Genomic DNA, 24,896 nt, shown 5'->3' with positions numbered 1-24,896 from the left:
GCTACCTACAAGGAGACAAACTTGTTATTTTTTTAGCCTCATATCCAGCACTTTTAAAAGTGGCCCAAGATTTATTGTTTCATTGCTGCATGTGTTCACTTTGTTTATGTTCATTTTTTAAAAATTACATCATATTTTGCAATGTCCTTTCTAATTTACAGCAATATTCAGTTTCCAAGTGACATCGTACCCAAAAAATGAGTCTGTAGGCCAGTTTGAAGTAGTTGTGGAAAAGATGGGCTATGTAGGGATAGCCTCAACTGTTGGTATGTTTCTTAATACTTTATCAGCTACATATTATCAGGGACCATGACTGGAAACTGCTTCTACCTATTGTACTGTACGATTTGCTGGTTTACAAATTATCTTTACTTGAGCAAGCATGTATAATACTTTAGAAAATATTTGAATATTTTGATGGTTTTGTGAAGGACAACATGAGTCAGTAATAAGAAATCAAATATATTGCCCTTGGCGCAACTCGCATGTAAAAGATAACATTAAGCTGTTTCCAGTCCCATCGTACACGGTCCCTGAATATACTGTCACATGTGACACATCCTTTGAACAAGATATCAGGATAATGAAAGTTGATTTAAACTGTTTAACTTTTTTGAATAGATTCATAAGGTTTGTTGATTAAAATATACATATGTGACCTGCCACAACAAAATGAGTATAAAGTCGCAAGTTGGTAGTTTTGAGACATCCAGGCTGACCGAGTTGATGGCTTTGTTTGCCGTGCACCTGTTCAAGCCAGAAGTGTGACTGTATGTCCTTTGTGAATGGAGGCACAATGGGCCATTCACGAAGGAAACAATGACCACCAACGCAGTAGCCAGGGCGTTTTGAAATTACCAACTTCCGACTTTATGCTCATTTCGTGGTGGAAGGTCACATATTTCCATTTTTTTTATATAACCAAGTGAATTGTTTACACACTACAATGTTTCATCCTTCACATTGGAGGACTTCTCATCCCAGGAAACCGGTTCCCGGTACTTCTAGTCTCCTTTTCAGTCTTTAAAAGCAGATCGTAAATGTGGCGTAAAAGAGAGCACAGTGATTTATAGTGCGCTACGCACAGGCACAACGCTTAAACGTTGATCCACAAGCCCCAGCACACTTTACAGGTTGTCGCTGACCACTACGGCCCCCATATCATCCACAAACCATTAAACAACAACACTGGGACTAGCAGCTAAGGAGCACACACCTTAGACATTCCACAATTGACCTTCGCAGCCAGGATCAGCTCCCCAAGTTTCGTACGGGTTACAATGAGACAATTAGCAGTAAATTCCTTGTCATGGGGAATTTCAAGCTAACTCAGTTTTCACGAGAGCATACTAACCACCGCCAAGGAAAATATGTATATCCTAAATTTTTGTTTCATACTCTTCAATTTTAGAGAAGGTATAAACTATTTCTTTTTTTTCTTGCACAACAAAGCAAGAGAAATCAGTGGGCATTTCCATTTGAAATTTACCATACCCCTTTGGAAGATTTAAGAAAAGTCTTCCACAGAATTGGCTAGGGTTAATTATTTTGAAACCCATACTCCCCCTGTATGTGACATTAAATATATCTTCCACAACTGGAGTGAGTATATCAAATGGAAGTTACCTCAATTGTCCATTCTGTTTGAAACTCATACTCACTCTGTGGAGGGTGTGGATTTCAAATGTAATACCGTAAAACCCCGTCTACAAGCATATATGGTGTTTTTTATGAAAGCTAAATTAATTCAAAGCAAGCGTAAATATACCAATACAATAGATTGGTCTTAAAATAATTCTTGTTTGTATATGCTTGAATCCGTAATTTATTTGCTCAAACACCATAATGGCGCCTGGATTAATGTAGCTTTCATCAGAAGCACTCTATATGCTTGTAGACGGGGTTTTACGGTAGCCCAACAGATGTTGATTCTACTTAGGGTAGCTAGTCAAGTTAGTGCAGTTGATAGGGTATCAAACTAGTTGCCTAATTGTCTCGGTTTAACCGTATGTTACTTGGGGGAGCTGATTCATGGTAGACTAGGAGAATGTCTATATTGAGCTGTATCCCTGAATGTTGTTGTGTCTTGGGCCACAGTGGTCAGTGTGAAAATCTGTCAGTGTATAGGGCCTGTGGTTTAGCATCATGCACTATAATTCCCCAAATTAATTCTTTCATTAACAAACAGATATCTGGAAAGGTTTACATAAATACCCAAACCAAATTCTTTTTTTAAAAAGGCTGAAATTTGACACAATCTTGAAACTGTTTTCTCATCATTTGCCAAGAGTCAGCATTTCTGATTCATTCAACATGATTTTTTTTCATGTAGGAGTGAAAACTGAGCCAGAGACACCAACCGAGAGTGCCAGTGCAGACGATGACTACACATCATTTGATAGAGTCGTCACCATTCCAATAGGTAGAACCACAGAGTCTGTTACCGTGGAGATCAATGATGACAACATGGTAGAAGATGACATGGAGACTTTTGATTTGATTCTGGTTAAGAGTCCTACTTCCTTACCAGACTGTGTGCTGGATCCTGCTGCTAATGTAGCAGAGGTTATCATTACAGATGATGACTGTAAGTTAGACTTGATTGTCACTGTCTGTCTGTCCTTGTATCTGTCTGTGTCTCTCTCCTTGTATCCCTGTCTCTTTTGATTTGATTCTGGTTAAGAGTCCTACCTCCTTACCAAACTCTGCTGAATCCTACTACTACTGTAGCGCACAGGTAATCATTACAGATGATGACTGTAAGTTCCAATTAATTGACCCTGTCTGTCAGTCCGGTGTCTGTCTGTGTCTGCTGTTGTCTCTGTCTGTCTCCATGTATCCCTATCTCTTGGATTCTGGTTAAGAGTCCTTCCTCCTTACCGGACTGTGTGTTGGATTCTCCTGATAGTGGAGCAGAGATGATGACTGTAAGTTAGACTTGATTATCTGTGTCTGCCTGCTTTTCTATATATTTCTGTCATTCCGTCTGTCTGGGTGCCCTGCCCATCTGTATGTTTCTAACACTCCCATTCTCAGTCTTTCTGTTCCTCTGCCTACTTATTTTTTTTGATATAGGCATATTCTTGACACCATACTCCACAAAAAGTCATATAGAGGGTTAAGAACCAGAGAGCCTTTTTAAGGTAATGTTTTAAACTCAAATTGAAAATCATTGTGAGTTCAGGCTTTCTGGTTGTTAACCCTCAAATTCTTACAGCTCTGTCGACTTTTCTATGACAGTAAATTTGCACACATTTTGCTGGTCTACATTAATGCTGTTGTGAATTTTAACCCGGTCAGTTTGCAGATCGGGATGCTTCTTGAATAGCGAAGAGAGGCCTGCTGCAAAACTTTCAGTGAGCACCATCAGCGAGCAGACAGCAAGTATACTTTAACATGAAATTGCTCACATAAATAGCTAACATATTCCTTTGTATATTACCTTTGTTTATGATATCCTAGGTTTATGGAGTATAACTAGTGGAGACATGACTGTGTATGAGCAATCTGGACCTGTTACAGTCACCTTCACCTGTGTTAGGCCTGGAGGTAGTGCATTAGTACCATTGACTAGACCTGTAACAGCTAGTAAGTCTTAAGTCAGTAGTAAGTTCTAAAACCATTATCATGTAGAATATTTGATAGGATAATGTTTTCTACAGAACTATATAAAATCCCTTTTATCTTAAGTTGAGAGTAACGCCATGTTGGATTTTGCTATGGCAGATTCGAATCATTGCGCTTACATGGTTGCGGCACCAGAATACGGACAAATCGCTCTCCTACATCACATATGTGTATTTGCCCTGCGGGATTAGATTAGAACTTGTGATTCAAATCTGCCACTGCAAAATCACTGAAAGTCAGTTTCAGGTCTTACCATCGTATAAATACACTGTAAACTACTGTTATCACATTTTATAAATACAACTTATTCTTTAAGCTTCATATGGAATTAGGCACATTTACCCAGAACATTAAAATGTTCTCTTTGCATGAGTGCTTGCAAGGAAAACATGGACTCAGTACACGGTCGATCTTACCGCTTCCGATGTTGATTAAGATACTTCTTGCATCGATCCCGAGATGCGGAAAAAACCAATAGTCATTTTGTCCCACATAAATGAATAAATAACAAAAACCCCCCGATCCCCCGAGTGGACTCACCCATTCGGTGACGTCACACGATAATCATCCCTTATCCTCCTTGGTTTCTAGATGAGATAGACGTGTGGATTTTTCTTTACCAACGCTAAGTATCATTACGAACCAAAGGACGAGATATACAGTTTGTTTGTTACACCTGAGGTAAAAACCAACCAGTATAGTACGCTAGGGAGATAGTTTTGACGACATTTTTCGACTAGAAAAGTGACAAAACGATCCAAAAACTTAGCTTGTATGAGTGTTTCCGTCAGATACGGGACACACGTTTTCAAAATGGCCGCCTCTTAGGACGCCATTTTATTTTTTTGATTCTCACGTAAAACAACTATAGCAGACTAGTAAGTTACAATAGATGTTTGTACAGTACTGTGTATACATGTATGGTGAGTGATTATCGCTATGTTTATGGTGTGCTCTATCGTTATATCTTTCAGTACGCCTGATGACGAGTTACTGCTAAGAGTTCGGAGGGTTTCCGAAGGGACCAGCCTGACAAATCTATGCCAAAAGGTTTTCAGTTTTTCATCCCTTTGTACATATATTTTTATATCATACCACTACATCAGCGACAGTCACTGTGCGTGTGGGTCTGTTTATTGGGCTTGAGCTTGTGTTCGGGGGGGTAGTGCTGTACGCTCCCCGATTACTACAATGTCCAGGCCTTGTCAATCATGCCCTTCCCTTGTGGCAGAGTGGGACCCGCATCCACTCTGCTACACCCACAGGGATTGCTCTAAATCAAATAAGTGTGCTTCCTTTTGCATAGGCTTATCGGACATCCACTTCGAGGATTTAGAAAGTAGCGCTGCTTGGGTCTTCGGCACAGACAGAAGACGAAGACTAAGAAACAGAAGCCTACAGGTAAGATTGATATGGTAGGTACTAGCGCCGGCGGCAAGGGCCACGCTAAGGTAACCTCTGGGGCTCCGGTCCCGGCAAGCAGGCGGACCCTCCGGGACTGCTAGCGAGCCCGAAGGCCTAGCAGCCAGCGAAAGCACTGACTTAACGCCTAAGCTAGTAGCAGGCAGCAGGGCGGTACTTGCCCTAACAGGCGAGTACCAGTCTACCAGTGAGATCTCTAGCGAGTTTCTTGCAGGTGGACACCCGCTATTGCTGGCGAACGAGCGGGTCTAGCACCCGCGAAGTAGCCGGCGACGGACAGTATGCCAAGGGTACCCGGCTTGCCTGGGTTGAATCCTAGCATACAGCGTGCAAACGGACCTCCGGCTTGCCTCGCCGGTCTGTAGCACGCAGCGTGCCAGTGGAACCCGGCTTGCCTGGGTTGATCCACGCACGCAGCACGCCTTTCGTTCCCGCAAGGGTCGAATGAAAACGCGTGCATGGGTTTAGCAGAGACGATACCGGGCTAACGCTCGGGTGTAGTCTTAGCAGAACCAACTGGGGTTGTCACACGGCAGCGTTCCATGGCGGGACCGCCGAGTGATGCCCTGGGCCTTGGAATGGCTGCCGGCTGTCCTCCGGGACTGGCTAGCGGCTATACCGGGGCTGGGCTCGCAGTCTCTCACGGGACAGCGACCCAAGTGCAAACGGTGGCAGCTACCGAGACGAGCTACGGCTCGACTTCAGTGGTAGCCACTATGCACGCGCCCATAGCTGCCGTGAGTGGTCCGCCACACACAGCGACCTTGGGCGAGGCTCAAGAGGTTAGGGTAGGTAGTTTGAACAGCCTGGCTGATCAACAACCCACTTATGTCCTCGAGAGCCAGCAGAGCGTGGTGATCCATTACAGTCAATGGGTCAATTACCCTCTTATGATCGATCACTATCTATTCAGCGGAGCATGGCTCCATTGATTGATACTGCCTATTCAGGTAGCGAGGTGACTGATCGAGGGTATACACGCCAGCTACCCGTGATACTAGGCAAGCTCCTTTTAGCCAAGGGACAGCCAGTATAGCGGGGTACCCATACACACGGCTTGATCCTCTAGCGGGAACGCTGTGAGGCATGGGTACAGTGGTACGCAGCCGGAGCCCTACCGGGCACCTCACGCTACAACCACGCAGGTACCGCAGTACTCGCCCCTGGTTACCACAGTCTCTGTGGCAACAGGGGGGGGGGGGGGAGGCGGTACTGGTACTGCCGTTCCGGGGGGGTTCCCTGGGGGCGGATCCTTTCAGGGTCAGCTACCGACAGGGCGTGGCCCGTGGTATCCGCCGCAGGGTGGTTTCTTCCACGGTCTAGCACCGTGGCAAGTGCCGCCTAGCGTTGGGCAAGCAGTACCACCAGTTGTTACCCAGCCTGGGCGGCGAGTGGCTAACCCTGATACAGCTCAGGGTAGGCCGCACGCTGCTATGGCTAGGGCGACAGCAGCGAGAGCGTCGCGGATCCCGGGTGCTATAGCTAGCATCTCGGGTCTAGCGAGTACTCCCTCTTCTGCTGGTGTTCAGTTGGCTAGCCACACGGTGGCGACACCTCCCTGTCCACCTTCAGATGCCCGTCGTCAGATCTCTTCCTCATCAGAGAGTGAGTCAGAGTCTGAAGGCGAGGGAAAGGAGTCGGAAGATGAAACCAGTAGCGACTCACAGTCTGATGAGGCTGTGCAGCTAGCTTCAGGTATCCTTCCCCCGCTTCCCCGTGAGGAACTCGCTAGCAATGGTCTGCCTGCGGACACCGCTGAGGTGATGAGCCGTGTGGCCCAAGGTTTGGGCCTGGCTTTCTCTCAGGAGGAGTCCGTTCAGGAGGACCAGGGCATCTTTTCAGTAGGATGCCCAGCTAGCGCTCCACACAAGGGTCGCCCGCACTTGCATTCCCGGCGGACCTCAAGGGTAGGTTTCAGTGGGCTGTCAGGCTCGCTGGAGCTTGAAGCCGCGTGCTTGCACGCTTCCACTGCGTGTTTCGCAGGAGGACTACTGAAACCTACCTCAGGGTCCCTGACATGGATCCAGACGTTGCCGCCTGCCGCTAGCGTGCCAAGGCGCACGGGTCGTTCTCCCCCAGTGGGAGGAGGAGCTAAAGCTCATCGATAAGCGAGCACGCCGCTTATCAGAGTCTCTAGCGCCGCTACCACGCTTGCCGAGCACCTCGGTAGGAAGGTAGCGAACGACCACGGGCAACGCCGAACTCTTCCATGAGGTTAATCTGTTAGCGGTGCTAACAGCTAACCTCAACGAGAGTTCTATGGGCCTAGCCCATAGGATGTCATCTCGCCGCCGGGAGAATGCCTGTCTGTCCCTCCAGTCAACTTACGGCTCGACTTTGCTGAAGCAATGAAGAAGTCAGACTCGGTGGGACAGGGGCTACTCATTGGACAGGCCTTTTGCGCTACGGTGGAGGACCGGGCAAAGAAGGCCACCAATGAGAGCACTCTGAAGAAGTCAGAGGCTGCCCTGACCAAGGGGAAGGGCAGTAAGGCGAAAAAAAGAAGCACAAGAAGAAGAAGTCTTCTAAGCGTTCTTCAGCGCCAGCTCCGCTTCAGCAGGACGCCAGCACCACAGACTACACCCGAGCCCGAGGTTACTCCAGCACCTCCCAAAAAATCTGGGAAGCGCAAGAGTAGTACTGGATCGTATGGCAAGCCCCTAAGAAGAGCCGTTCTTCTAAGGGTGGCAAACCAGATCGGTCCTGAGGGCACGGGCGGTCGACAGTCCATGCCGGCAGGTTTGGACTTCCCACAGGGATTCCCCTGTGGGCGGCCGCTGTTGCATTACGCCCAGAGATGGCATGCCATCTCACCGGGCGCCTGGGTATTGTCAGTGGTCAGTGGGGGTTACAGGCTGGAATTTACCAGCCACCCTCGTGCGCCTGCACGATTCAGAGGTCCACGGTAGTGCCGCCAGACGGCCCCCAGCGCCGGGCACTACTGTCAGAGGTCACTCAGCTTCTCACGGCAAGCGATTGTCCCGGTCTACCCCCTTTCACCAAGGGGTTTTGGAGCACTTTTTCTGGCTCCAAAGAAGACCGGCGACTGAGGCCCATTCTGAACCTCAAGCCGTTGAACGAGTTCATCAGGCCCAAGAGGTTCAGAATGGAGACTCGCTTCGGTGCTAGCCTGCCCCATCAAGGGTATGTGGGCGGCATCGCTAGATCTCTCGGACGATATCTGCATGTTCGATCGCACCTCAAGATCAGAGAGGTTTCTACGCTTCAAGGTACAGGGTCAAACTTACCAGTTTCGATGCCTGCCATTCGGCTTGTCCACCCCCCCAGAGTGTTTACACTCCTGGTCAGGGCGGTGGCAGCGTACCTGAAGCGCAGGGGAGTCAACATGTGTTGCTACCTGGACGATTGGTTCATTTACGGACGCACCCCACTGGAGACACAGTGTCTCGTGGAGTTAGTAGTCCGTACGGTGCGGGACCTGGGATTTCTGATCAACGCCAAGAAATCCAATTTGGTCCCGACGCAGACACCACTATTCTTAGGGGCCCAGATCAACCTCAAGGAGGGGATCGCGCGCCCTCACCCGAGAGGGTGACGAACATGGCGAGGTGTGCCCGACTCTTGGCCGAGTCAGAGGGGCACCCGCTGTGGCATGGATGAAGGTTTTGGGCTTTATGGCCAGTATGGTAGACCTCGTACCGTATTGCCGCTTTCACATGAGGCCTATACAACTACACCTTCTAGCCTTTTACAGGCCCAGTCGTCACCCAATATCCCTCGCGGTTCCGATGTCGGAGATCGCGCGAGAGAACTCTGGTGGTGGACCCATCAGCCCAATTTGACTCAAGGTGTCAGGTTTCCTGCACCAGCGGTGCGCCACGTAGTGACGACCGACGCGCACAAAGCTGGGCTGGGGGGCCACATCCACGGGACTCAGTCTCGGCCTATGGTCGGCCACGGAGACGGAGTTCCATATCAACCTTCTCGAACTTTGGGCAGTGGAGAGAACTCTCCAGCACTTCGAGAAGGTGATCGTGGGATCTCATATCGTTGTCCAAACGGACAACACAACCGTGGTGGCCTACCTCAACAGACAAGGGGGCACCAGGTCACCACGGTTGTGCCTGCACGCACTACGCCTGATAGGGTGGTGCAAGGCCAGGCAGATTACGCTGAGAGCGATGCACATAGCGGAGTCACCAACATCCTCGCGACGATCTGTCACGAGGAAAGGTGTCGGGACCTACAGAATGGTCCCTTGCTCCGCAGGTCGCCCAGACGCGATCTTCGAGGTGATGTACCACCCCTCGCTAGATTTGTTCGCATCTCATCGAAATCACCAGCTGCCGGTGTATTGCTTAATCGTCGCAAACCCACAGGCATTCGCCGTGGACGCTCTGTCCGTGAGACTGGGAGGAATGACTGCTTACGCTTTCCCCGATCTCACTGCTCGCAAGGGTGGTGACCAAGATCGGGAGGAGGATTGCAACGCCATTCTGATAGCACTTCTGGCCGAAACACCTGTGGTTTCGACCGATGGTGGATCTACTAGCGGCACAGCCGCGAGTACTCCCCGAGTTACCAGATCTACTCCGGATGCCCGGAGGAGAGGTACCAAGTCTACCACTAGAGCACCTGCAGTTAGCTGCATGGCCCTTATCAGGAACGTCGGCGGAGGGAGGCTTTTCATCAGAAGCTGCTTCTCTCATCGCCAGGGGTAGACGAGAGTCTACCCTCCGTGCGTATAGTCAGCGCTTGGCTCCCTACTACGCATGGTGCGATGAGAGAAATACATCTCCCACTAGAGCCCCTGTGCCTCTAGTGGCAGATGTTCTGACAGAAAAGTTCAGGTCAGGACTTCAGCAGGCAACGATAGCCAACTACAAGTCAGCCATTCTCTCGATTCATCGGGATTTGAAGACGGGTCGACTATCAATTCAGATGGGTCCCTAAGTCTTCTTCTCGACGGTATGTTCAACGAGCGCCGAAAGGAAGGTGGTCCTCCATGGGACCTCAACACAGTCTTGAGTATATTAAGGGTCCCCTTTGAGCCCCTGTCAAAAGCGACCCTTAAATACGCCACTCTTAAGGCGGCCTTTCTTCTGGCGTTGGCTATTTCGGACGGCGCTGCTCAGAGTTGCACGCAGTCTCAAGTCAGCCTCCGTATTTACTAACAACGGAGCGACGCTGTTTCTTCGCCCGGATTTCCTTGCAAAAATGAGCGAAGTACATTCCGACACTCGCCCTCTTCCTACCCAGTATTGGGCAGGGTTCGCAATAGTCGAAGACAGGTTGTGGTGCCCGGTGAGGGCGCTACAGCACTACCTTGGCCGAACACAAACCTTAAGAGGGGCTCATGACCGCTTATTTATCACCCACGCAGAACCGCACGGTCCAGCCGCTAAACAGACTCTGGCACGGTGGCTGGTCCAGGTGTTGGTGGACTCGGGGGCGGCAAAAGACGCCGCCCCAAGGCCCACTCAACCAGATCTATCTCATCTTCGTGGGCCTACCATAGGGGGGTCCCCATTGAAGAGATTTGTCAGGCTGTGTCCTGGAAGAACCCGTCGTCCTTTTCCACGGTTTACTACAAAAACGTAAACCAACGACCAGGCGATAAGTTCACCAGGGCTGTTCTGGGGAGATAACATGGTGGTTGGGTATCAGGTGTTTTATGGACAATCAGAATTCCAACATGGTAAGAACCAGTGTTTCTATTCTTAACCACTGCACTTTCAGTGCAGGGGTTTTTGTCTGTTCACGTAGTCTTTCTGTTTCCGGCCGTGAGGGGGGGAAATAGTTTGACCTCGCGATTACCATGCTACCCACTCTCCCGATCCTTATCAGATGCTGGCCAATCTTGTACCTCCATCCGTCGGTTACTTGCTAGATCGATCTTTCAGATGTTGATGCAAGAAGTATCTTAATCAACATCGAACGGTAAGATCGACCGGTGTACTGAGTCTAGTCCCAAACAAAAATGTTTGGTAGACTCATAACCGTGCGATCTTACCTTTCCGATGTTGATTATCCCGACCCCGCCGCCCCTACAAGTTTGGCCGAGTAGGGGCTGCCCAAGTCGGATAAGGGATGATTATCGTGTGTGACGTCACCGAATGGGTGAGTCCACTCGGGGATCGGGGTTTTTGTTATTTATTCATTTATGTGGGACAAAATGACTATTGGTTTTTTCCGCATCTCGGGATCGATGCAAGAAGTATCTTAATCAACATCGGAAAGGTAAGATCGCACCGGTTATGAGTCTACCAAACATTTTTGTTTGGGACTATTATGTCATACATAGAGGTTTTAAAGAATTCCATTTTCCAAATATTGGACCACCTTCCTTTAAGTATCTCACTCTGTTTCTTAACTATCTCTCCCTGTTTCAAGCATTTGCGGTGAATTCACAAGGTGCGGCAACAGAAGAGGGCGTCTTTCCTGCTACAGCTGCCGATGACTTTGTAGGTTCCACGTCAACCTCCGTCACAATACTTGCCGGAGAGACAACAGCTACCAGAACTATAGACATCTTAGATGATGAGATTTATGAGGCTAGTGATGAGTACTTTGATGTGATCCTTGTAGCTTCTGTTGATGGTGAGATTGAAGATCCGAGAAGCGTCCGCATCAAAATTCTTGATAATGATGGTAAGAGCAGTCATTCTCTTGCAAAATTTGAAGGACTGCAACAAAATACAGTAGTGTTTATTTTACATTTGCTCCATAGGTGTAGATCTCGACGGGATGGGGGGGGTAAATCCCCAAGATTTTGCCAGGGGGATTGTCCATACACTTATCCCCCCAATGTTGATGCCTGTATGTGTGTTTATGACCAAATTAACCTCATATTTGGCCATTTTAGCCCCAAAATGCCACATTTTGTGCGCTTCATGCGAATTTATTCTGCTTTTGAACCATATTTCACAAATTTTGCTTCAACATGGCTTCGCGCCCATTTGTACCATAAACTTATTTTGTTGCCAAAAGGTGCTGGATTCACATTACTTCAAGAATTTTTTTCCAACCCCATTCCCCCAATGTCAAAAAGAAATCTACACCAATTATTTGCTTCTTAAAACTGACCAATGGCACTCAACAAAATGTTGGTAGGGGTGTGCGGCACGGTTTGCTAAACTTTGGGAACTAATTTTCAGGCAAAATAGGGGCTGGATGAACTAAAATTTCAACATTTGCGGGTGTCTTGTGAACTAAAATTGGGCCAAATTATAGGCTGTGGAGCTAAAAAAATTCAAAACTTTTCCAAATTTGAGCCAAAGAGCTACAATTGTCACAGGTTGAGAACATGATCCGTGAATGCCGCACATACCCATACAACAACAACAACAACAACAAACAGGTATTTAGGACGCTATTCACAAGGTACCATAGCGTTTACAACAAATAAATGAATTACAAAGTTCTTAAAATAGAAAAGTCTTAAGATTTCCTTGAAAATTTCTGTAGATCCAGCAGTCCGCAGTTGTCTCGGCAAAGAGTTCCAGGCATTTGCAGCGACAACCTTGAAACTTCGATCACCAACAGTGACCAATTCAGACATTGGTATCACAAGTCGATTTGTGTCCATGGCTGATCGAAGGGGCCGGGATGGAACATAAACAGTAAATTGTTCAGCGATGTACTTAGGAGCTAAGTTGTTAAAAGCCTTGTAAAAAATACCATCTTTACATGTACATGTGAGTGATCTCCTACCAGGAACACACAATGTGGCGAAGTATCAACAGACATTTAGATCAGCTTATTTGCGAATATAATTCTTTGTAATAATTTTTATGGAAATAAATGAAATATGATATATATTGATAAGTTTGAGACATGGACATGAAGCTCAGGTTACTTATGGGAAATTCACACTCCCGGTGTGCGAGATTAAGGTCATGTCTTCTGTGGGGGTTTATGGATTTCAACTGGACTAACCCAATACATTTTTCATGAAGCAGCTATACAACTTTACTTCACATAAAATGTACTGTAGAGCAAGAAATTTTCGTACTGTATAGCAAGAAATTTTCGCGAGTTTAATTTTGGTGCTTTTCGCGGTCAAACAGACAGCCGCAAAATTTTAACCCTGCGACAATATTTATTACATATATAGTACTTAATGTGACTATATTTGGAGATGCAAATTAAACACATGTTCAGAATTGATAAAATTGCAACAACAACAAAATAAGCCCAGCAAAAATTTCTCATTATACAGTATACGTACAGTACTCAACTGACAAATGTTTACTTTCTTTACAGTGGTAGTTAGAATCAGTACATGCGACGTGACCGCAAGTGTGTTGGAGAGTGGTACCAAATATACCGTGACTGTGGAGAGAATGGGATTTCTTATGAGGTCTGATTCTATCTGTAAGTTGAAATCCCATCCATTTATTACTGGGAGAAATGAAAGAAAGTTTGAAGGCCTTTGTTTGGATTATAGGTTAAATTCATTAAAGTATTTTGTAATTTCTCAAAAAATAGAGCTGGTTTTTTAGTGTAATGTTGTAGGCTTTACATTGTAAAGACTTCATTCACAAAAAGTAACAAAGTCATTAGAGATATGCCTATAGCTTCAGAACTAGTAATCATAGTCACAATATTTTAAAAAATGGGCAACAGATCTAAAATAACATGGCAGTTAGCATTCCATAGTGGAAAAGGGGAAGGCAGCTACGTCACTGATACAAAGAGTTCATTTAGTATATTTTTCCATCTGATAAGGATTAAGACGCATTTGAATTAGAAGAGTCTGTCTCACAAAGACTCGGCGATCTTACATTTGAATTAATGGGGGTTACATTGGTAAAACAATCTTAAGATTGATGGTAAGGTTTGTGAAATGGGGCCTTGAATCTTATTTATTAAAATCATGATACAATTTTATCACTCAATTTAAGATCAGTAATTACTGGTTACAATCTTTGATTGTGTAACAAATTTTACCATAATACTTTCTATTCAGTACTCTACACCCAAGCTGGAAACGCAACTCCGAACCCAGTCACAGGAGACTACGAAGATGTGAGGTCCATTATCACATTCACAGCGGCACAGGAAACAGCCGACCAGGACATCATCATCCATGATGACAACGAACAGGAACCAGATGAGACGTTCACTGTGTACATTAAAAAAAGTGGTCATGCGACTTATATTGATCCAACAGCAGATACATGCCTAGTTACCATCTTAGATGATGATTGTGAGTACAAATGGCTATTCCACTTGTAATCTGCCTTACCCCTGTGGAAGATTTATGAAAAGTCTTCCACAGAGGGGGTGTGTTTTTTAAATGGGATTGACTGGGGTAATTATTTTGAAATCCATACTCCCTCTGCTTATGGTTTTACATATATCTTCCACATCTGGAGTAAGTATTTCAAATGGAAGTTAGCCCAATTGTCTATTCTGTTTGAAACCCATACTCCCTCTGTGGAAGGTTTTAGCAAAATCTTTAACAGGGTTGATTTCAAATAGAATAGCCCAATAGTCTACAGAAAACAAATATTGTTACAGGGTGTATCAAAATGATTGGTACCCATCAGTTTGCAGTGAAGACTGACACATCAAAATACAACATAGGAGCTGTCTTATTTGTAGAAAAATGCTACATACATTCATAAACTATAATGTACATGTAACGAAAGTCAAAAACAAAATTTATGCTAGGGCTGTGGAGAAAACTTGCACACAGCTTGGCAAGCCACAGACCCTTTACATGAATTTTCTCATTATACAGAACTTTACTTAAAAAGGGATAAATAGCACAAAACTTAAAAATGTTTGAAAACAATTATATCCAAGTGTGCTAACCTATTTTTTTCCTCGATTGTAGCTTAATACATACAAACATTATGGGTGTTTTTTTTAAAAGCATCTCTACATCAAGAACAAAGCACAATGATTACATTTTATTATACATGTACTCCTTATACCAATTGTCTAAGCAAACTCTCATATTATATCTTGTTTTATTTCCCATAGGTACATTTAATTTTACTGTGTCTGAGGATGATTTGATTGTGACAGAAGCTGTTGGAGGTGTTAATATTCTAGTGACTATCAGCAGAGGCGGTAATATAGGCAGAGCAGCATCAATTGGTATGTAGCTTGCATGCTTTTCTATCTACCTGTCTCTGTCTTTCTGTTTGTCTGTCTGTCATGTCTGTTTGTGTGTCTATTTGTCTGAGGAACATTTTGCTTGTCACATTCAAAGTGCTGCATATCATGCCTTTTCACCTGCAGGGCCACAATTCTGGAATGAGTTATTCACCACCGTCTGTGGTCAAGAAATGTCACCACCTTCAAGAACCTTTGACCCACCTCTTTCCCACTGTGTAGCTTTCTTCCTTTTGTCTTGTGTCTTTTAAAGTGCTTTACATACTCTATAAAAGGTGTGTAAGGCCCATTCAGTGATCCCAGCGAAGGGGTAAAAAACAATTGTTGTGTATAAATTGTCTAAAAAGGGAAGGATAAGTTATTCAAATTGGCATAACAAACCATTTGGCAAAAAACAAGGAAAACAGCAGTATTGACAAAGTTGAAACCTCATTAAAATAGATGAAGCTAATTTTTCTGCTTAAGAAGAGAAATTACTATTTTGTCTTGAATATATAGATTTCGACTTAACCACTACTAGTAGGATGTGTTAGCACATCTATGACACTAACAAAGGTACCAAAACCTGAATTTTGATGATTTTTACCATCCTCCTGATGAGCAATAAGTCTCATTGTTTATGTTTATATTTAAACATGTCAGTTTTCTCTTCTGCCAAAAGAGTTCATTTTTCTTAATCCATTAATCCTAACTTTCCTTGAATTTGCTCCCTAGTCTTTAGCACAAGCACCATCAGCACTGGACCACCAATACACCGTGCAAGCTCCACAGTTGATTTTGTGACCGTCTCCAAGACGCTGACCTTTCAAAGTGGTGAATCTACGAAGACAGAAACCATTCACATCCTGGATGATGACATACCTGAAGTGAGGGAGTTCTTTCATATAGGCATTACCAATGCTGACTGCAGTATTGATAGAGGGGATGTTATTAGCATCGGCATTGAGGATAATGATGGTAAGGAAATATTTTGAATGGTAGACATTAACCCTCTGGACACTACTGGTCCTCTAACAGCATTTCTGATTGGTTGATAACTTGAAATGCTCATTTCAATTGCCAATTATGACTAGGCTTTAAACTTTTTATGGTCAAACTTGCATTTGCAGATAATCTTATTAACACCCTCCGTGTTTGGTTCAAAATTGGACACAATATTCATTTTGGCCAATCGGCAGGTAGTCCTCATGGGGTTAATAAGTATTAGAAGTAAATTTCCTAAATATTCAGAGTTAAATGTGCTGTGAGTCAAACATATAGAAGCGTAAATACAAAAGTGGTAAACAGTCATGTTGATTGATTGATCTACAATCATGACATTAAGATGGTTGACTCATTAGTCATCCAGCCATTGGAAGGAGTAGAGATTTGCTCTGCTACACGCTTGATGATAACCACCATTATATTGCGTACTTGGAGCTATAAGCATTTACAAAATATACTGTAAAGCCTAGGGTCCTGATAAGTATAAATAGAGGGGCTGTTATTGCTGCATACATTGAATGATGTCATTGCAAGTAAGTGGTTGTATCACAAAATAAGTCCTAACAGACCTTCAATGGTTGTTAAAAGTGTTGGGACACTTTGATGAAAATAAATGAGCCTGCCATTCCCCCAATCAATGTTGAATCATGCAAATTTGCTCAAGCATTTCATTATAAGTGAATTTGAATGATTGAAGTGGTGCTCAGTCCTATGATTTTTGTCCAATTTTGCCTGACCATACAGGACTTTCTGAGCACTCTCAGAAATGCATGAATATAAAGTGCTGTAACTTCTTATTTATTCATGCATGATATGTAAAAATAATATGTAAATGGAGATTAGTCAAGGAATCTAAATATAAACACAGGTTTGGTGTAAAGACAACAATTATGGAAAAAATCACAAAAACCACATTTTTGCCTCAATGTTTTGTAAACACACTACAGAAAAAGACAAAAGCCAAAATATGACTTTTGTATGTTTTTTGTAATCAAAACACTCCATTGCAGGAACATATTTTTGACATTTTTTTTTTAATGATTGACCAAATAAGGCCAAAAATATAACATTTTACCATTTTTGGTTTTCTTTGGTAAAAAAGTCATTTTTAGTCCAATATTGATTTTACTTAGTCAATAAGTCAAAATGAAGGCCAATATCCAAAAAACTTTTTCTTTAGTGTTTACAAAAATTTGAGGCCAAAAATGTGTTTTTGTGATTTTCTCCAAAATGTGTGTTTTTATGATTTCCATTCCAAAAATGTATATATTTATATATCTTGATGAGTAATTAAAAATACTGGAGCAAGACTTTTGATTAATGCATTTCTGAGAGTTCACAGCTATTAGAACCAAGCTAAGAATTAATCTATTTATTTATTTATTTTGCAGATGTGATCATTTCAATGAGAGAAGCATCAATCACTGTGGATGAGACTGTGGGCTATGCAACAGTTACTTTGCTTAGATTAGGATCACTCTCTAGGACAGACACTGTCAGTAAGTAACTAACCCATAGAAATAAATGGGAGAAGTCAACCCATATAACCCCACCCAGAAGAGTAAGTCACCGTGGATGAGACTGTGGGCTATGCAACAGTTACTTTGCTTAGATTAGGATCACTCTCTAGGACAGATACTGTCAGTAAGTAACTAGCCCATAGAAATAAATGGGAAAAGTGAACCCATATAACCCTACCCAGAAGAGTAAGTCACCGTGGATGAGACTGTGGGCTATGCAACAGTTACTTTGCTTAGATTAGGATCACTCTCTAGGACAGACACTGTCAGTAAGTAACTAGCCCATAGAAATAAATGGGAGAAGTCAACCCATATAACCCCACCCATAAGAGTCAGACACTGTGGATGAGACTGTGGGCTATGCAACAGTTACTTTGCTTAGATTAGGATCACTCTCTAGGACAGACACTGTCAGTAAGTAATTAGTCCATAGAAATAAATGGGAGAAGTCAACCCATATAACCCTACCCAGAAGAGTAAGTCACCGTGGATGAGACTGTGGGCTATGCAACAGTTACTTTGCTTAGATTAGGATCACTCTCTAGGACAGACACTGTCAGTAAGTAACTAACCCATAGAAATAAATGGGAAAAGTCAACCCATATAACCCCACCCAGAAGAGTCTGTCACTGTGGATGAGACTGTGGGCTATGCAACAGTTACTTTGCTTAGATTAGGATCACTCTCTAGGACAGATACTGTCAGTAAGTAACTAGCCCATAGAAATAAATGGGAGAAGTCAACCCATGTAACCCCACCCAGAAGAGTCTGTCACTGTGGATGAGACTGTGGGCTATGCAACAGTTACTTTGCTTAGATTAGGATCACTCTCTAGGACAGACACTGTCAGTAAGTAACTAGTCCATAGAAATAAATGGGAGAAGTCAACCCATATAACCCTACCCAGAAGAGTCAGTCACTGTGGATGAGACTGTGGGCTATGCAACAGTTACTTTGCTTAGATTAGGATCACTCTCTAGGACAGATACTGTCAGTAAGTAACTAACCCATAGAAATAAATGGGAGAAGTCAACCCATACAACCCCACCCAGAAGAGTAAGTCACTGTGGATGAGACTGTGGGCTATGCAACAGTTACTTTGCTTAGATTAGGATCACTCTCTAGGACAGATACTGTCAGTAAGTAACTAGCCCATAGAAATAAATGGGAGAAGTCAACCCATACAAACCCACCCAGAAGAGTCAGTCACTGTGGATGAGACTGTGGGCTATGCAACAGTTACTTTGCTTAGATTAGGATCACTCTCTAGGACAGACACTGTCAGTAAGTAACTAGTCCATAGAAATAAATGGGAGAAGTCAACCCATATAACCCAACCCAGAAGAGTTGGTCACCGTGGATGAGACTGTGGGCTATGTAACAGTTACTTTGCTTAGATTAGGATCACTCTCTAGGACAGACACTGTCAGTAAGTAACTAGCCCATAGAAATAAATGGGAGAAGTCAACCCATACAAACCCACCCAGAAGAGTCAGTCACTGTGGATGAGACTGTGGGCTATGCAACAGTTACTTTGCTTAGATTAGGATCACTCTCTAGGACAGACACTGTCAGTAAGTAACTAACCCATAGAAATAAATGGGAGAAGTGAACCCAAATAACCCTACCCAGAAGAGTCTGTCACTGTGGATGAGACTGTGGGCTATGCAACAGTTACTTTGCTTAGATTAGGATCACTCTCTAGGACAGATACTGTCAGTAAGTAACTAACCCATAGAAATAAATGGGAGAAGTCAACCCATATAACCCCACCCAGAAGAGTAAGTCACTGTGGATGAGACTGTGGGCTATGCAACAGTTACTTTGCTTAGATTAGGATCACTCTCTAGGACAGATACTGTCAGTAAGTAACTAGCCCATAGAAATAAATGGGAGAAGTCAACCCATATAACCCTACCCATAAGAGTCAGTCACTGTGGATGAGACTGTGGGCTATGTAACAGTTACTTTGCTTAGATTAGGATCACTCTCTAGGACAGATACTGTCAGTAAGTAACTAGCCCATAGAAATAAATGGGAGAAGTCAACCCATACAAACCCACCCAGAAGAGTCAGTCACTGTGGATGAGACTGTGGGCTATGCAACAGTTACTTTGCTTAGATTAGGATCACTCTCTAGGACAGATACTGTCAGTAAGTAACTAGCCCATAGAAATAAATGGGAGAAGTCAACCCATATAACCCTACCCATAAGAGTCAGTCACTGTGGATGAGACTGTGGGCTATGTAACAGTTACTTTGCTTAGATTAGGATCACTCTCTAGGACAGACACTGTCAGTAAGTAACTAGTCCATAGAAATAAATGGGAGAAGTCAACCCATATAACCCAACCCAGAAGAGTCAGTCACTGTGGATGAGACTGTGGGCTATGCAACAGTTACTTTGCTTAGATTAGGATCACTCTCTAGGACAGATACTGTCAGTAAGTAACTAACCCATAGAAATAAATGGGAGAAGTCAACCCATATAACCCTACCCATAAGAGTCAGACACTGTGGATGAGACTGTGGGCTATGCAACAGTTACTTTGCTTAGATTAGGATCACTCTCTAGGACAGACACTGTCAGTAAGTAACTAGTCCATAGAAATAAATGGGAGAAGCCAACCCATACAAACCCACCCAGAAGAGCCAGTCACTGTGGGTGAGACTGTGGGCTATGCAACAGTTACTTTGCTTAGATTAGGATCACTCTCTAGGACAGATACTGTCAGTAAGTAACTAACCCATAGAAATAAATGGGAGAAGTCAACCCATATAACCCTACCCATAAGAGTCAGTCACTGTGGATGAGACTGTGGGCTATGCAACAGTTACTTTGCTTAGATTAGGATCACTCTCTAGGACAGACACTGTCAGTAAGTAACTAACCCATAGAAATAAATGGGAGAAGTCAACCCATATAACCCCACCCAGAAGAGTAAGTCACTGTGGATGAGACTGTGGGCTATGCAACAGTTACTTTGCTTAGATTAGATCACTCTCTAGGACAGACACTGTCAGTAAGTAACTAACCCATAGAAATAAATGGGAGAAGTCAACCCATATAACCCTACCCAGAAGAGTCAGTCACTGTGGATGAGACTGTGGGCTATGCAACAGTTACTTGCTTAGATTAGGATCACTCTCTAGGACAGACACTGTCAGTAAGTAACTAACCCATAGAAATAAATGGGAGAAGTCAACCCATATAACCCTACCCAGAAGAGTCTGTCACTGTGGATGAGACTGTGGGCTATGCAACAGTTACTTTGCTTAGATTAGGATCACTCTCTAGGACAGACACTGTCAGTAAGTAACTAACCCATAGAAATAAATGGGAGAAGTCAACCCATACAAACCCACCCAGAAGAGTCAGTCACTGTGGATGAGACTGTGGGCTATGCAACAGTTACTTTGCTTAGATTAGGATCACTCTCTAGGACAGATACTGTCAGTAAGTAACTAGTCCATAGAAATAAATGGGAGAAGCCAACCCATACAACCCCACCCAGAAGAGTCAGACACTGTGGATGAGACTGTGGGCTATGCAACAGTTACTTTGCTTAGATTAGGATCACTCTCTAGGACAGATACTGTCAGTAAGTAACTAACCCATAGAAATAAATGGGAGAAGCCAACCCATATAACCCACCCAGAAGAGTCTGTCACTGTGGATGAGACTGTGGGCTATGCAACAGTTACTTTGCTTAGATTAGGATCACTCTCTAGGACAGATACTGTCAGTAAGTAACTAACCCATAGAAATAAATGGGAGAAGCCAACCCATATAACCCACCCAGAAGAGTCTGTCACTGTGGATGAGACTGTGGGCTATGCAACAGTTACTTTGCTTAGATTAGGATCACTCTCTAGGACAGACACTGTCAGTAAGTAACTAGTCCATAGAAATAAATGGGAGAAGCCAACCCATATAACCCCACCCAGAAGAGTCAGACACTGTGGATGAGACTGTGGGCTATGCAACAGTTACTTTGCTTAGATTAGGATCACTCTCTAGGACAGATACTGTCAGTAAGTAACTAACCCATAGAAATAAATGGGAGAAGCCAACCCATACAACCCCACCCAGAAGAGTCTGTCACTGTGGATGAGACTGTGGGCTATGCAACAGTTACTTTGCTTAGATTAGGATCACTCTCTAGGACAGATACTGTCAGTAAGTAACTAACCCATAGAAATAAATGGGAGAAGTCAACCCATATAACCCCACCCAGAAGAGTAAGTCACTGTGGATGAGACTATGGGCTATGCAACAGTTACTTTGCTTAGATTAGGATCACTCTCTAGGACAGACACTGTCAGTAAGTAACTAGCCCATAGAAATAAATGGGAGAAGTCAACCCATGTAACCCCACCCAGAAGAGTAAGTCACTGTGGATGAGACTGTGGGCTATGCAACAGTTACTTTGCTTAGATTAGGATCACTCTCTAGGACAGACACTGTCAGTAAGTAACTAACCCATAGAAATAAATGGGAGAAGTCAACCCATATAACCCCACCCAGAAGAGTCTGTCACTGTGGATGAGACTGTGGGCTATGTAACAGTTACTTTGCTTAGATTAGGATCACTCTCTAGGACAGACACTGTCAGTAAGTAACTAGCCCATAGAAATAAATGGGAGAAGTCAACCCATATAACCCCACCCAGAAGAGTTGGTCACCGTGGATGAGACCGTGGGCTATGCAACAATTACTTTGCTTAGATTAGGATCACTCTCTAGGACAGATACTGTCAGTAAGTGACTAACCCATAGAAATAAATGGGAGAAGTCAACCCATATAACCCAACCCAGAAGAGTTGGTCACCGTGGATGAGACTGTGGGCTATGCAACAGTTACTTTGCTTAGATTAGGATCACTCTCTAGGACAGATACTGTCAGTAAGTGACTAACCCATAGAAATAAATGGGAGAAGTCAACCCATATAACCCTACCCAGAAGAGTAAGTCACCGTGGATGAGACTGTGGGCTATGCAACAGTTACTTTGCTTAGATTAGGATCACTCTCTAGGACAGATACTGTCAGTAAGTAACTAGCCCATAGAAATAAATGGGAGAAGTCAACCCATATAACCCCACCCAGAAGAGTAAGTCACTGTGGATGAGACTGTGGGCTATGCAACAGTTACTTTGCTTAGATTAGGATCACTCTCTAGGACAGATACTGTCAGTAAGTAACTAGCCCATAGAAATAAATGGGAGAAGTCAACCCATATAACCCCACCCAGAAGAGTAAGTCACTGTGGATGAGACTGTGGGCTATGCAACAGTTACTTTGCTTAGATTAGGATCACTCTCTAGGACAGACACTGTCAGTAAGTAACTAGCCCATAGAAATAAATGGGAGAAGTCAACCCATATAACCCCACCCAGAAGAGTAAGTCACTGTGGATGAGACTGTGGGCTATGCAACAGTTACTTTGCTTAGATTAGGATCACTCTCTAGGACAGATACTGTCAGTAAGTAACTAGCCCATAGAAATAAATGGGAGAAGTCAACCCATATAACCCCACCCAGAAGAGTAAGTCACTGTGGATGAGACTGTGGGCTATGCAACAGTTACTTTGCTTAGATTAGGATCACTCTCTAGGACAGATACTGTCAGTAAGTAACTAGCCCATAGAAATAAATGGGAGAAGTCAACCCATATAACCCTACCCATAAGAGTCTGTCACTGTGGATGAGACTGTGGGCTATGCAACAGTTACTTTGCTTAGATTAGGATCACTCTCTAGGACAGACACTGTCAGTAAGTAACTAGTCCATAGAAATAAATGGGAGAAGTCAACCCATATAACCCCACCCAGAAGAGTCAGTCACTGTGGATGAGACTGTGGGCTATGCAACAGTTACTTTGCTTAGATTAGGATCACTCTCTAGGACAGATACTGTCAGTAAGTAACTAACCCATAGAAATAAATGGGAGAAGTCAACCCATATAACCCCACCCAGAGGAGTCAGTCACTGTGGATGAGACTGTGGGCTATGCAACAGTTACTTTGCTTAGATTAGGATCACTCTCTAGGACAGATACTGTCAGTAAGTAACTAGCCCATAGAAATAAATGGGAGAAGTCAACCCATACAACCCCACCCAGAAGAGTAAGTCACTGTGGATGAGACTGTGGGCTATGCAACAGTTACTTTGCTTAGATTAGGATCACTCTCTAGGACAGATACTGTCAGTAAGTAACTAGCCCATAGAAATAAATGGGAGAAGTCAACCCATATAACCCAACCCAGAAGAGTTGGTCACCGTGGATGAGACCGTGGGCTATGCAACAGTTACTTTGCTTAGATTAGGATCACTCTCTAGGACAGATACTGTCAGTAAGTAACTAGCCCATAGAAATAAATGGGAAAAGTCAACCCATATAACCCCACCCAGAAGAGTCAGTCACTCTGGATGAGACTGTGGGCTATGCAACAGTTACTTTGCTTAGATTAGGATCACTCTCTAGGACAGACACTGTCAGTAAGTAACTAGTCCATAGAAATAAATGGGAGAAGTCTACCCATATAACCCTACCTAGAAGCATCAGTCACTGTGGATGAGACTGTGGGCTATGCAACAGTTACTTTGCTTAGATTAGGATCACTCTCTAGGACAGATACTGTCAGTAAGTAACTAGCCCATAGAAATAAATGGGAGAAGTCAACCCATATAACCCAACCCAGAAGAGTTGGTCACCGTGGATGAGACCGTGGGCTATGCAACAGTTACTTTGCTTAGATTAGGATCACTCTCTAGGACAGATACTGTCAGTAAGTAACTAGCCCATAGAAATAAATGGGAGAAGTCAACCCATATAACCCAACCCAGAAGAGTTGGTCACCGTGGATGAGACTGTGGGCTATGCAACAGTTACTTTGCTTAGATTAGGATCACTCTCTAGGACAGATACTGTCAGTAAGTAACTAGCCCATAGAAATAAATGGGAGAAGCCAACCCATATAACCCTACCCAGAAGAGTAAGTCACTGTGGATGAGACTGTGGGCTATGCAACAGTTACTTTGCTTAGATTAGGATCACTCTCTAGGACAGATACTGTCAGTAAGTAACTAGCCCATAGAAATAAATGGGAGAAGTCAACCCATATAACCCAACCCAGAAGAGTTGGTCACCGTGGATGAGACTGTGGGCTATGCAACAGTTACTTTGCTTAGATTAGGATCACTCTCTAGGACAGACACTGTCAGTAAGTAACTAACCCATAGAAATAAATGG

The 24,896-nt window shown here is 44.0% G+C and overlaps 1 protein-coding gene across 1 annotated transcript in view; it reads left to right on the top strand.

Annotated features, from left to right (window-relative positions):
• LOC140137072 (uncharacterized) overlaps nucleotides 1-17,629 on the top strand; it is a 29,364-nt gene extending 11,735 nt beyond the window's left edge. The window contains exons 9-17 of the mRNA XM_072158730.1: nucleotides 162-266; nucleotides 2,333-2,587; nucleotides 3,463-3,588; nucleotides 11,404-11,661; nucleotides 13,276-13,386; nucleotides 13,982-14,221; nucleotides 15,004-15,120; nucleotides 15,853-16,095; nucleotides 17,514-17,629. Of these exons, the coding sequence (XP_072014831.1) occupies nucleotides 162-266; nucleotides 2,333-2,587; nucleotides 3,463-3,588; nucleotides 11,404-11,661; nucleotides 13,276-13,386; nucleotides 13,982-14,221; nucleotides 15,004-15,120; nucleotides 15,853-16,095; nucleotides 17,514-17,629 (1,571 nt within the window). The remainder of the gene's footprint in view (nucleotides 1-161; nucleotides 267-2,332; nucleotides 2,588-3,462; nucleotides 3,589-11,403; nucleotides 11,662-13,275; nucleotides 13,387-13,981; nucleotides 14,222-15,003; nucleotides 15,121-15,852; nucleotides 16,096-17,513) is intronic.
• Nucleotides 17,630-24,896: the final 7,267 nt, after the last annotated feature.

Source organism: Amphiura filiformis, chromosome 17, assembly GCF_039555335.1.
Source record: "Amphiura filiformis chromosome 17, Afil_fr2py, whole genome shotgun sequence".
NCBI classification, from domain to species: Eukaryota; Metazoa; Echinodermata; class Ophiuroidea; order Amphilepidida; family Amphiuridae; genus Amphiura; species Amphiura filiformis.
The sequence above is the reverse complement of the archived record's forward strand: the minus strand, read 5'-3'. Positions and strand labels throughout refer to the sequence as shown.